Raw genomic sequence first — 14,038 nt, 5'->3', positions numbered from 1 at the left:
TTGAATCGTCCGCCCGGGGCGGTCACCAATTTTTGTCCCACTTTGTACTTTTTCATTTAGTTTAGAATAAAATCTTTTTTATAAAATCATCAATGCTCCGACTGGACTCCATCACTCAACTGAGCAATAAATCATGTCTCCAAATGAGGTCAACAGTAAATTTGCCGTGACACACGTCACAGACTGTCAGTGAGACACTTCTGAGGAAGGCGAGAGACATTTTCAAAACTGTCAAGCAAAAAAGGTAAACAGCAAAAATTTTATGTCTGAAAAAAAGAACCAAAAAACATCTATAGTAACAAGAAGACATGGTGAAAGTTTTTGAGCGATCTAAAAATCAGGCTGAATGTTTCACTCCAGTAGAAAATGATGGAATGTTCAGGCAGTGGGGTCGTGTGACATCATCAATCATGTGATTTCAAGATGGAGGAACACAGGCTCTAAAACTATAAAGTAGTCCGATTTTTAGAAGTTAATAAATGAACATGGTGCATAATAATGTGTTTAGTTATACATACAGTAGATCTACTAATAAGTACATTTCAAAGATTTTAAGCCACATTTGTAAAAAAAAAAAAAAAAAAAGTAGAGGATCCCTTAAAAAAATGTTCTTGCGCCGACTGTGCATTCTTTTTTGTGCCTCCATATCTCACAGTAGCTATTGTGATCAACATTTCCAAAGTGCAAGTCACATTACTTTTTTTCAACAAACCGTTTGTTGATGGTGGAGATTAGAAAGAAACTTTTGAGCAGTAATCTCTACCTTGGACATTCGTTTCTGAGTAAATCCCTTTCAGAGGATTTATGAGAACAACTTGGATGAAATACAGATACAGTTTTGAAATTATGATTAAGCAGCTTTAAGGCCATTTGATATTGACATTTTGTTCTCCCTCAGCAAAACAAGTCATAATGCACATGAAAACAAAGTAAATAAGTTTCTATTTACTGGTGAAAAAGCATGAACAGTTTGTTTTGTTACTCACTCATCCTGTGCCTGTGCTGTTCACGTTGTCTGTGCACGACTAACCTGGTGTTTGCATTGAAGGCCCTAAAAGAGAGATGCTCCTGGACATGCTCTCTAGTGTAGGAGTGCAACGCTTCCTGCCAGCCTTCCCTGAAAGCAGTCCTCCAATGTCCTCCACGACCAAACCTCAAGGCATAGGTAACGTGATTGTTTCCCACCATGGGTCATGTTCATTCATGTCCTGAGGTTTTAACTTGATTTTTCCATCATCATAACCATTTTACACAGTGTTTACAGGGTCACAATCCAAATGAACATGAACGTTATGAGTTTCATCAGCTCATAAATGGTTTCCTGTAGTTTTTGATAAAGTGCTGTGAGATCAATGTTGATTAGAGGTAACATTATTAAGCTGTATCTGTTCATCTCATACTGAGAAACATTCAAACCTGAGTAAAGAGCTTTGGTTTTACTGCAGATGTCGTTTGGCTTTTAGAAACGTGTCGATCATGGCTCCTGATTTTCAGGTTTTGAGGATCTCACGCATGTGGAGGCTCCTGGTGCTAGTGCTGGTACCACGGAACCTGGACGTTTACAAGTGGACGGCCAGACAAAGTAAGTGTGGGTTTGTTTTATTTCTGTATCTGTTTACAAATGAGTTCTGCTGCAAAGCTCAGAAGAATAACTCTGAAAGCAGGGATGCACGGTATTGGATTTTTGGCCGATAACATGATACGCTATTATTTTACAACTTGTTTGTTCGATAACTGATATTGATATTTTCCATCACACCTAATTACAAAGATCATCTAGTTTCTGTGGTGGAATCAACAAACAGACCTTTTCTGCAGACTCTTCATCACATTAGTGAACGCAGACATAAGACGAAGCTGAAAATGATGGAACATCTCTAATCATTCAATAAAAATACTTACGTCATTAAATAAAACATGTCATATTTATTAATGACTATTGTTTTTAAACCAAACAACAAAAATACTTAAAACAGTTCCTAACTACTGACATTTTTAAAGTGTTTACAGGGTCACAATCCAAATGAACATGAACGTTATGAGTTTCATCAGCTCATAAATGGTTTCCTGTAGTATTTGAGTGGAAAAAAATGACATTTTACAACATCCAAACATTCTGTCAGAACTATTTTTGTTGCTCAAGGAACATGTGACCATGAGAAGACAGAAACCTTAATTTTCTGAGAAAATAGTGGTTTTTGCCTTTTAAAAATAGGACTACTTTTCAGTTTTACAGCCTGTGTTCCTCCATCTTTAAATCATGTGATTGATGATGTCACACGGCCCCACTGCTCGTAAACTCCAATTCAGCTATTGGATTGAAGGTCTGGACCTGCTTAGCTTCCGAGATCTAACGGGATCGGGCAATGACAGGCTGGTAAGGCCAATAGCGTCATAGTGACGTCGCTTTTTGATCCTTCGATGTCGACTCTTCCTATCATTGTGAAGCAGAATTCACCAAGCGTTGGATTGTTCACCCACGAACATGGAACGTGAGCTGGGATTAGACCGTCGTGAGGCAGGTTAGTTTTACCCGACTGATGATGTGTTGTTGCAATATTAATCCTATCCTATACTATTGCAACAACACATCATCAGTAGGTCTAAACCCATCTCACGTTTTATTCAGCTATTGGAGTGAAGCATTCAGTCTGATTTTTAGATCATTTAGCAACTTTTTTAGAACATTTAGCAGGTTTTTTAAATCATTTAGCAGGTTTTTTAGTCAAAATGACAACTTGTGCCGCTTTTGGTTGCTCTAAAAAAGGTGTCGATGTAACCCTCTTTTGTTTACCGAAAGAGGATATAAACAATTAAAAAAAATCTGTGATGGCACGGGACGAGAAAAACAAACGAGAAAAGCACCCCTAAGGGACCTTTACACTTCCTTTAACAATGCACTGACACATTCTGGTGGCTGAAGTTAGAGAGTAAATCACAGACCGTTGAAGACACACAAACCCTGAGGATGGTGGGAGTTCTTCAACAGCTGGCTAAATGACCTAAAAAGCTGCTAATTGAACTAAAAACCTGCCAACTTTGGTTGTTTAGTCGACTAATTGACCGATGCCGTCGTGGTCGACCAAGATTTTTGTTGGCCGACCAGCAACGGTATCAGGTTCAATACCAAAAAATGCAATGCAATACACTTCTATGTCCAGCAACAGCTGTGTGAGTGAGTGCTGGCTGCAAAAAAAAAAAGTGTTGCGCTGTCACTGACTGCTCTGATCGGAGCAGAGAGGGAACAAATTAGGACAGGCTTGAAGCACAAGCATTCATGTTGAATCAATCCTTTTTCTGCACAAGAACATGGATTATCCTTATATTTGATACGTAGATTATGTAAATTCATCCACTGCTGTCTCTGGCGCCACAGCACCCACTGCGCACCTGTCTTTGACGTGTGTTTGTTTCCCCCGTGCGCTGATCTGATGTTGACATCAACAATTATTATTAATAAAAGCAGGTTTACCACTAAAACAAAGTCATTTGTATGAGGAAAAAATAGGTTTTAATTGTCGGTTCCAGGTCGGGCACGTATATAAATACCTAATGTCTGTCGGACCTTGAGGTTTCAGTTTTGCTTTGTCCGGTTCTGGTCAAAACTTGAATAAGGTTCATATCATAAATGGTCCGTGTTTAAAAGCAAATCAGCACCACAAAAAGCCAAAACAAAATATTTATCGTCCTCCTCTGCAGCTGCTCATTTATTTTCCTTATTTTTCGGTCGACTAATCGCTACGTGTGCCAAAGGCTTGGTCGACCAACCATTTTCTTGGTTGACTACAGCCCTAAAAAGCTGCTAAATGACCTTAAAAGCTGCTAAATGACCTATATAGCTACTAACGGATCTAAAAAGCTGCTAAATGATCTAAAAAGATACTGAATGATTTAAAAATGCTGCTAAATGATATAAAAAGCTTCTAAATAACCTAAAAAGCTGCTAAATGATATAAAAAGCTTCTAAATAACCTAAAATGCTGCTAAATATTCTAAAAAGCTGCTAAATTGTCTAAAAAGCTACTAAATGATATAAAATTCAGGCTGAATGTTTCACTCCAATAGAAAACAATGGGATGTTTACAGGCAGTGGGGCCGTGTGACATCATCAATCACATGATTTCAATATGGTGGAACACAGGCTCTAAAACTGTTAAGTTGTCCCATTTTTTTAAAAGGCAACTAAATAAATATTATGCAAAATAATGTGTTTTGTTAGGCATAGATCTACTAATAAGGACATTTCAAAGATTTTAGACCAAACTTGTAAAAACAGTGGAGAATCCCTTTAACAGCTGACCCCGGTCACAAATGACGCTGTTGCTGTTTTACGAATGAACCAAGGCAAAGTTCTGAATGTTGGCACAGTGGGAAGCATCCGTCTTTGTGAACAGGTTCTGCCATAGTGATGTACTGATAAAAGCCACAGACCAGTTCTGAGTAATGTCTTCAGACTTGTCCAACTTGTTTATAAAAACCCACACGGTTCCCTGGAAAAGCATTTTCTACAGCGACAAATCAGAATAGCTGCTTGAGTATCTATGTGTTGCACTTCAACAAGCAGCTGATCGACCGAAACAACAACAGAAGTGTGTGAATAGTTGATGAATGAATGCTGGTATGTTATTCAGCTGTGGAAGTTCCTACGCCCCGAACAAGGCTGAGCAGGGATTCCCCCTGTAACAAGCTGATTTTAAACACTTCCTGTTTTAAAACTTCTTATATTGTTATTTAAAGCATGAGTGAATTCTTCATAACTTCAACCAGAAGTTTTAGCAGAAAAATAAAGAAAACCATTATATTCTCAGTCAGTTTCTGTCGTGTCGACTTGGTCCTGGGTTTGACATGGCTTTTTTTGTTGATGACATTTGGTATTCTTATATGCTACCTGTCAGATCATCAGCTGAAAGTGTCTGTAAGTTGACACCAGCCTTATTGGCTTTTTTCTATATGACAATGGCTCCCGAGTATATTACAGCCTGTATTAGCTCATGGTAGAGACAACTAGTGTCAGTCTGCTTATAGCTGTTTTTTTTTGTCTCTTCCTGTCCTAAAGGATGGACAAACTTCTGTGTCTCGACGGGGGAGGTATCAAAGGCCTCGTGCTGATCCAGATGTTAATCGCCCTGGAGCAAGAAGCAGGTCAGCCTATTCGAGAACTCTTCGACTGGGTAGCCGGCACCAGCACCGGGGGCATCCTGGCTCTTTGTATCATCCACGGTTAGTTTATTTATTGTTCGTTGTACACCTTTTCCTCTTCTTTTATTTAAAGGGTTTTTACGATTGTTTATTATTGAATGTTTCACTTTTGGAGAGTGCACAGTTGACCGAGTCAAATTCCTCGTGTGTACAACATACACTTGGCGAATAAAGATGATTCTGATTCTAAAACCTAGAGATCTGTGTCAAAATGGGACTACTTTACCGTTTCAGGGTCTGTGTTCCACCATTTTGAAATGACTCTGCGGTTTGGTAGGAGACAATGAAGCGGAGAAGAAGAGCTCCTCTAAGGGACCTTTACTCTCCCTTAAACTTGGAGTGTGACAATATCTTGATACAATGATGTATTGCAATGTTTCGTCTAGTGATACGTTATCTATTCACTGGCACCAAACATCAATATTTATTTATTTATTTTTTATCCTTCCTATAACACATATTAAGTATAGGGCCCTATAAAATCCACGATAATGGAATCACGGACTAAATCAAATGGACAGAATCGGCATGAAATGCGTCAGTGTGAGAAGAAAGGAACATTTTTTATGGGGAATACGTGTTTCTGGGGAGCGCTTATTAGGCGCACCGCCCTCCTCCTCCCGTCTTGGCTGCATTAAACAGCTCCTAAACCTCCTGAAACCCAATTTAAACTGCCAAAACACTACGCAATATATCACTGACTCCTGTTAACACTTAGACCAGCTGTTGAGAATACACGCTCAGAAGGAACTGACATGCCTGGTATGGCCTAGTGGTGAGTATTTTCAAGGATGTTGCAATACTATACGTATCACGATACGATATATCACGATATATGTTGATATTCTACCCAGTTAATATCAAAATTAATCGTTGAGATGAAAAATCAAGTTGCTGTATATGTTCATCAGAAGATATTGATCATTCAGACAAAGTGAGTCAAAACTATTTGCTTCAAAACATCCTATTTATTATTTATTAATAGTGTTTTTGCAAATTTTCACTGAAAAAAGGAAAATACCGTGTTACACATTGCCATCATAAAATAAAGTGGAACAAGTTTCTTTTCACTGAAACTACTGTGTAGAAGTCTCAAAGTTATCATGGCAACATAATGACGGCATTGTAACAGCTGTAAGTGAGAACATTAAGGATTAATCACCCTGAGTTACTGATAATGCACAAAATAAGCACTGATCTGAACAGATTATATGAAATTAAAATTCCTGTACATACATAAATATTGCAGGTATTACACACTGCCATCATAAAATCAAGTTCATCAAATAACCATTGCAACACATAGAATTGTAACCACCACTGAAACATTGCACAAATACACAAAAATTTTGATTCAATATCAAAAATAAATTAAATTAAATTAAAAAAAATTGTTCTTTTAAATAGAAAAAAATTTATTTAAAATCAGCACCCAAAAAATTGCGATATATCGTAAAATGGATTTTTTTTTTTTTCCCACCCCTAGTATGGTCAAGTACTTTCTTGCCAAGTTTGCCATTCTTGGAGACCTTCCTTCATTGACTTTCCACCATGCTGCAGGGATAGAATCAAGGTGTGGTGGCGGATACTTCAGAAATCTGTCTACTTCTGTTACTACGTCATCAGTGCTTCTGGTGGTATAGTTTTCACCCATGAGTAAAGCATAAGCACTGTGTCTCTGAAGCACAGCTCCCTGGACTGGCACTGCACCGACCACCTCTTGCTGGTATCCAGCGGCATCTGCTGATGTGGAGCTGCCACATCTGGCTTCTGCTTCTGCCAGCACTTCAAGCATTGGCATGAGCTGCGATCCTCCTTGGTGGGGTGCTTGTGCCTAGGATCCAGCATGGTGGCTAGCATTGGTGGTGTTGACGTCATGTCATCAGAAGCAATCTGTGAACAAAAAGATAATAAATTGGATTTAAATGTGATATTGTTTTATATCATAATTTGTTTGTAATAGGTTCAGTATTTTATCATTTAATGAATAAACCACTATTCATCATTAATAGATTGCTTGATATTAATTATTTATATTAATTAGATAAGATAGTAGAAGCAGGTAAAAACTACAGTTGTCAAACAATGTACTTTGTGTGCAATGCAAGCAGTTAAAAATATATTTTTATTTTTTATTTTTTATTTTTTTAGTTAAAAATATTTACAATAATTAAATTAATGGATGTAGCTTACATTCATCCTTTCGCCCAGTGAAGTACACACTCTGGATTTTAATTCCCCCACTTTGCTGGCGTCTCCAACGTCTGTCTTGAGATGCACGTTGATCAGGCTGAAGGTGATGGGATACGTATCTGATATGAACACCTCAGTAGACATGATGGTCGTTGCACACTTGAGTGTTTCCAGCACTGGTGCCAAATCCTCCATCAATTGCCAATATTTTTCCCTCAGCTCCAGCATCCTGGCATCTGTGAGTTTGGTCACTGTGTGGTCTGATAGTACAGCAGACACCGCTGCTCCATTAGTCTGTAAAACTTTTCAATGACTGAATTCCACCTGGTTTTACAGGATTGGATGAGTTTATGAGTGCTTTGTTTGACTCGGTTACTGTAGGTAGCGAAACCCATGTTAATGGCCAGCTGCAGAATGTGGCCGAAACAAGGAACTGAGCGCCAATTGACTCGTGTGGGACTGTTTGCCGAGACGATATTCCATGCATTGTCATGTACACGAGCAACTACACTTCCCATGTTTCCACAGCCTGGTTTAACTTGTCAGCTAAACTGTCAGTAGTATGCCTCACTGACATGCTGTCTGTGAGTAGGACTGCTGACATTACCTGTCAGTTTGGTTTAATGTAGTGGAATGTAACTGTGATGTAGCTTTCTGTATACAAGGAAGTCCAACAGTCTGTTGTGAGGGCCACATTCGTGGTTGCAAGTTGTCTTTTCAACGCTGCGTTCTTCCTCGCGTAGCTTGCTTCCATGTGGATTTTTATGGTTGTTCTAGAGTGGATATTGTACCCTGGCTTGATTTAGTTCATTACCTCTCGAAATCCCTGTCAGTCAACGACGTTTATCGACAGCATGTCTGTATTAACCATGTTACATATCCGCTGGGTAATGCCCTCTGCTTTCGTGGAATCACATACCATTCGTCCCAACACTGTGGTGATTGTTGGATGAGAAGAACCACTCGCTGCTTGTAGCACGGCTGAATGTGACATCTTTAGGTGGTAATTCAACTAAGTTGTGGAGTTGTTGTTCTTTAAAATGCTTCCACATATTGTGCATTTGGCGTCTTTGTAGTCATTAACCAACTTAAAATCGCTCTATTACTCCATTACCGTTTTTTTCCCTCTTCATCCTGTCAGTGTACCGCTTCTCGTTTGTCTTGTCGTTGTCGTCAGAGCCCTGCTTCACTTGTGTTCCCGCTTGTGCGTCAAGTACGTCTGGCGTCAAGCACGCCCTCACATGGACTGGCGGGGAATTACGGGTTCAAAACGCAATTAATTGCAATTGCAAACAATTAATCGATAATCGATTAATTGTTTGCATCCGTAGTCACAACTATTTTTGTCTTCCTTCGCTAAACAATAGAGGTTTACATAGGCATTTTTAAATTTTCCTGATTTTTTTTTTTTTTTTAGAAAAACCAAAAGCAGCACAAGTTGTCATTTTCAATGAAAAAGCTGCTAAAGGATGTAAAAAGCTGCTAAATTATTTCAAAAGATGCTAAATTATATAAAAATCAGACGGGATGTTTATGGGCAGTGGGGCCGTGTGACATCATCAGTCACTTGAGTTCAAGATGGAGGAACACAGGCTCTAAAACTGTAAAGTAGTCCCTTTTTTAAAAGTTATTAAAATGTATGTGGTCCAAAATAATGCATTTTTTTAAGGCATAGATACTACTAATAAGGACATTTCAAAAGTTTTAGGGCACATTTGTAGAAACAGTGAAAGATCCCTTTAAATTAAGCTAATGTTGAGTTGTTCCTGTGTCTGCAGGTAAGCCTTTAAATGACCTGCAAAACCTGTACTTCAAGATGAGAAAGAAGGTGTTCAAAGGGTGGAGGCCGTACACAAAAAAGCCACTAGAAAAATTCCTGAAGAAAGAATTTGGAGAAGATACCAAGATGACTGATGTTTCACACCCCAGGTGTTACACTGCATTGAAACATCTGAACCTAATCAGGGTTCTCGCCAGCGCAGTCGAAATCACAGTGTAGGGGCCCCTACGCTGTGATGTCGGCTCCTATGCTGGTTGAAACACAGCGTAGGGGGCCAACATCACAGCGTGGAGCCCCCAATTATGTTACGGCCCCCTCAAGTATGTCTAGCGGCCACAAAAGGAATAACGCCCTCAAAATGTAGCAAATAGTGTTTAAGAGGATTATAAATGTCAAAATTTTCTATGGGGCGGGGGTTGCCCCCTGACCCCACTACAACATGTGCTCCCCCTACACTGTGAAAACGTCCTGGTGAGAACCCTGCTAATGCTTGTGACCACACATGTTTTCACATACAAAGCGACAGTACTGCTGTTTGTTGTACTTCTATGTTTGCTTTCTATTTGTTCAGGGTGATGGTGACCAGTGTTCTCGCAGACCGACGTCCATGCAAGCTGCACATCTTCAGGAACTATGAGCCCCCGTACTCCACCAGTGACACGTTCAGACCTCTCACCATTCCACAAGGTTCTTCAACATGCACAACGCTGCTGCACATCATCACATGTAGTGTCACGTGGCTGCTTTCTCGTCCATTTCACTGGGTTTTCATTAACGGTGGATGTTCAATACGAGCTCCTCGCGATCGCGAGTTTACCTTTGGAAATGGGAAAATCTATCTCACCCGTTTTTGGGTTTGTTTTTATAACTCTTTTTATTTTTAATTGGGCCCCGACATAACACGAAAATGCTTCTCATGCATGTTTTGGGACAGTATCACACATTTACGCACTTTTTACTTGTGGTCTGCCAATCCAGAGGCACTGCCCCCGATGTCCACGCGATGTTGCAGAGTCGTGTCAGCCATGACAGCCCCACAACATCCAGGGCCTTGAGAATCTCCGGGCGGATCTCATCCACCCCCGGAGCCCTGCCACTGAGGAGCTTTTTAACCACCTCGGCAACCTCAGCCCCAGAGATAGGAGAGCCCACTCTCGGGTCCCTGGGCCCTGCTTCCTGATTGGAAGGCGTGTCGGTGGGATTGAGGAGGTCTTCGAAGTATTCCCCCCACCGATCCACAATGTCTCGAGTCGAGGTCAGCAGCGCACCATCCGCACCATACATAGTGTTGACGGTGCACTGCTTCCCCCTCCTGAGATGCCGGATAGTGGTCCAGAATCTCTTTGAAGCCGTCCGGAAGTCGTTCTCCATGGCCTCACCAAACTCCTCCCATGTCCGGGCTTTTGCTTCGGTGATCGCCGTGGCTGCACTTCGCTTGGCCCGTCGGTACCTGTCTGCTGTCTCCGGAGTCCCACAGGCCAAAAAGGCCCGGTAGGACTCCTTCTTCAGCTTCACGGCATCCCTCACCCCCGGTGTCCACCAACGGGTTCGGGTATTGCCGCCACGACAGGCACCGACTACCTTGCGGCCACAGCACCGATCAGCCGCCTCAGCAGCAGAGGCACAGAACATGGCCCACTTGGACTCAATGTCCCCTGCCTCCTCCGAGACATGGTTGAAGTTTTCCCGGAGGTGGGAGTTGAAGCTCCTTCTGACGGGAGACTCTGCCAGGCATTCCCAGCAGACCCTCACTATACGTTTGGGTCTGCCAGGTCTAACCGGCATCCTCGCCCGCCATCGGAGCCAACTCACCACCAGGTGGTGATCAGTTGACAGCTCCGCCCCTCTCTTTACCCGAGTGTCCAACCCCTGTCGAGAAGGCTGGTTCCAGAGCCCTTGTTATGTGTCGAGGTGAGACCGACTATATCTAGTCCGAACTTCTCCACCTCGCACACAAGCTCAGGCTCCTTCCCCGCCAGAGAGGTGACATTCCACGTCCCTAACGCTAGCTTCTGTAGCCGGGGATCAGATCGCCAAGGCCCCCGCCCTGGACGACTGCCCGATCCACATTGCACCGGCCTCATATGATCCCTCCTGTGGGTGGTGGGCCTACGGGAGGGTCATTTCATGATACCTGAAATGTAAGAATAATTGTAGATATTAACAATTAACATTATGACTACTGAGAATTGAATTATTTATATCTACAATTAACATTATGACTAGTGGGAATAGAATTGTAGATATCAACAATTACAATTGTAACTATGTAATGAAGTGTCAGATATCTACAATTCTATAGAAACACATAACGGAATAAACGGCTGCTACTTGGCACTTTATTTAATCACAGATGAGTTGATTTTTTTCACATTTTTATGGCATCTTTTTGGAGCAGACACACTGGAGGGATTGTTATTATTCTGCTCTTACACTTGTTACAAAGGAAAAAAAGTGTCTCATTAAAATTATGTTTTTGCAGTTTTTTAGATTAGTATTATTATTCAAATTAAAACACCACACGGAGTCTCAAACAACTGTATCCTACGCTTTCACTTCCTCAAATATAAATCTAGTTTGGAAAAAAATACACTATATTAATGAAATCATTAAATAGTTAAATAAATAACAATTTCATTAACTTTACTCCCTCAAATATAAATCTAGTAAAAAAAAATAAATACAGTATCTAAATATCTGAGCTGGCACAACTCGTCACTTTAGTGCTACTTTTAAAAAGGTTGGGAATCACTGCACTGTGGAAAAAGCCAAAGCTGATTTAACTTCTGACTGCAGCATACGCTCAGAAATGTTGGATTTATTTTCATTTCTCACCTGTACTATAAACATTTGACCATACATGTCATATCAGAATGATCATTGGGTTCTATATTTTTTTTTTATTTTCTATTGAAATCAACTTATTTTATCATGCCACTAGGACTTTAAGAAGATTAGCCTGAAATAGGTGGCGCCCCACCTATCATGTCTCCATTCCCCACCAGAGGGCGCACCACACACTTTGAGAAGCACTGCGTTAATCTTGATTCTCAACTGGTGGGTCGGGACCCAAAAGTTGGTCGCGGACCTGTACTGGGTGGGTTGCGAACAGCTGGTCAAAAATAAATAAATACTTAAAGTCTCTCATGTTGGATATATCTTTTATTTTGAAAGAAACTTTTCTTATGATAGGCATGCTGTGAAGTGCATGTTGCACAGGAAAATATGTAGATTTATGATTTAAAGAAGAGAATGTGTGTTTAAAACACCTATTTTTGAAAAACGTGGGTTGCGATTTAATGGCCGTAGAAAAATGTGGGTCCCAGGGTGAGACCAGTTGAGAACCCCTGTTCTAAAACAATGTTTAACAGGAGTTCCACAGTGTGCATGGAAAAATGAAAGGAATACCGTATTTTTTGGATTATAAGGTGCACCGGTTTGTTATTATTATTATTATTATTATTATTATTATTAATGAGACGCGTTAAACGAAACAAAATGGTCAGATAAGTCAAACTTTATTCAACTCATTAACAGTAACTCTCAACATTGTTCAGGTTTAACACATAAAATACAGAACAATACAGGTACATATCACTCCATGAGGCACCTGACTACGGTAGCCCTAAAGTGCCAAAAATCCATCAAGCTTTGAAGCTTCATAGTTTACTATAGTTGCACTAAAACATTTTGACATATTAATTTCATACATAAGGCGCACCTGATTATAAGGGGCACTTTTGATTTTTGAGAGGATTTTTAGTGCGCCTTATAGTCTGAAAAATACGGTATATATGTTTTATTTTGGTAGCAGAACATCACCAAAAGTGAATCAGCTGTTCCTTCACCTATTATCAACATTTCTGAAAATTTCACCAAAATCCGTTCATAACTTATAACTAAGTTATTGTGTACACAAACACACACACACACACACACACACACACACACACACACACACACACACGCCAACAAACATACTTTCAAAAAACATTTTGGTTTTTGAAAGAAATAAAAGTATAGATATTTGAATAAAAAATGACTCTGGTAAAAGTATCAAAGTTGCTCCCTTACTTGAGTAAAAGTAAAATAGTACATGCGACTAAATGTATCTGTTGTAAAAAAAAATAAAACAAATGTCCCTTTAATAATAAGACAGGGTTTTTAAACCAGCAAATTCCATTTCTATAATTTTTTTTAAGAATTTGTAGAAAACTGGTACATGGAAACAAGTTAAATCTGTTACCCTTGAACGCCTGGAGAATTCAGCACTCATGATAACTAAAATATGTAAATTAAACATGTCAAGAAAAAAAAAATGAAAATGCTCAGTTAAACCCAGAGCAGCTTTGAGTTTAACATTTTTAAAAACTTGAACATGTGAAGCATAAAACTAAGGGACCTGTCTAACAGAAAAAAGCTCAAACTACCAAAGTTGTGCATCTTTTTATGTCATGACGTCATCTTCAAAGGTCTTAAAAGTAACAAACTCATTTTTAAAATAGTGGAGTAGGAATATATTTGTTTTTAAAAAATAAGGAGTAAAAGTAAAAAGTCACCAAAAACATTAATACTCAAGTAAAGTACAGATATCAGAAAACAACTACTTAAGTACAGCAACAAAGTATTTGTTTTTCGTCACATCACCTCTGCTTATAGCTCACCTTCTTCTTTCCCTTTCCTCTCAGATCAGCTGGTATGGAAAGCAGCTCGAGCCAGTGGAGCCGCGCCCACCTACTTCCCACCAATGGGACGTTTTCTGGACGGCGGGCTGCTGGCCAATAACCCCACGCTGGACGCCATGGCAGAAATCCATCAGTACAACAAAACTCTGAATGCTGAGGTGAAGCTCACATATGTTTGATA

General features: G+C 40.0%; 1 protein-coding gene across 1 annotated transcript in view; it reads left to right on the top strand.

Moving 5' to 3' along the window:
• LOC114471963 (85/88 kDa calcium-independent phospholipase A2-like) overlaps positions 1-14,038 on the top strand; it is a 56,606-nt gene that overhangs the window by 39,857 nt on the left and 2,711 nt on the right. The window contains exons 11-16 of the mRNA XM_028460968.1: positions 1,049-1,165; positions 1,495-1,582; positions 5,057-5,220; positions 9,171-9,321; positions 9,744-9,859; positions 13,861-14,015. Of these exons, the coding sequence (XP_028316769.1) occupies positions 1,049-1,165; positions 1,495-1,582; positions 5,057-5,220; positions 9,171-9,321; positions 9,744-9,859; positions 13,861-14,015 (791 nt within the window). The remainder of the gene's footprint in view (positions 1-1,048; positions 1,166-1,494; positions 1,583-5,056; positions 5,221-9,170; positions 9,322-9,743; positions 9,860-13,860; positions 14,016-14,038) is intronic.

This window comes from Gouania willdenowi, chromosome 1 (assembly GCF_900634775.1).
Source record: "Gouania willdenowi chromosome 1, fGouWil2.1, whole genome shotgun sequence".
NCBI classification, from domain to species: domain Eukaryota; kingdom Metazoa; phylum Chordata; class Actinopteri; order Blenniiformes; family Gobiesocidae; genus Gouania; species Gouania willdenowi.
Note: the sequence above shows the minus strand (reverse complement) of the source record. Positions and strands in the feature narration are given on the sequence as shown.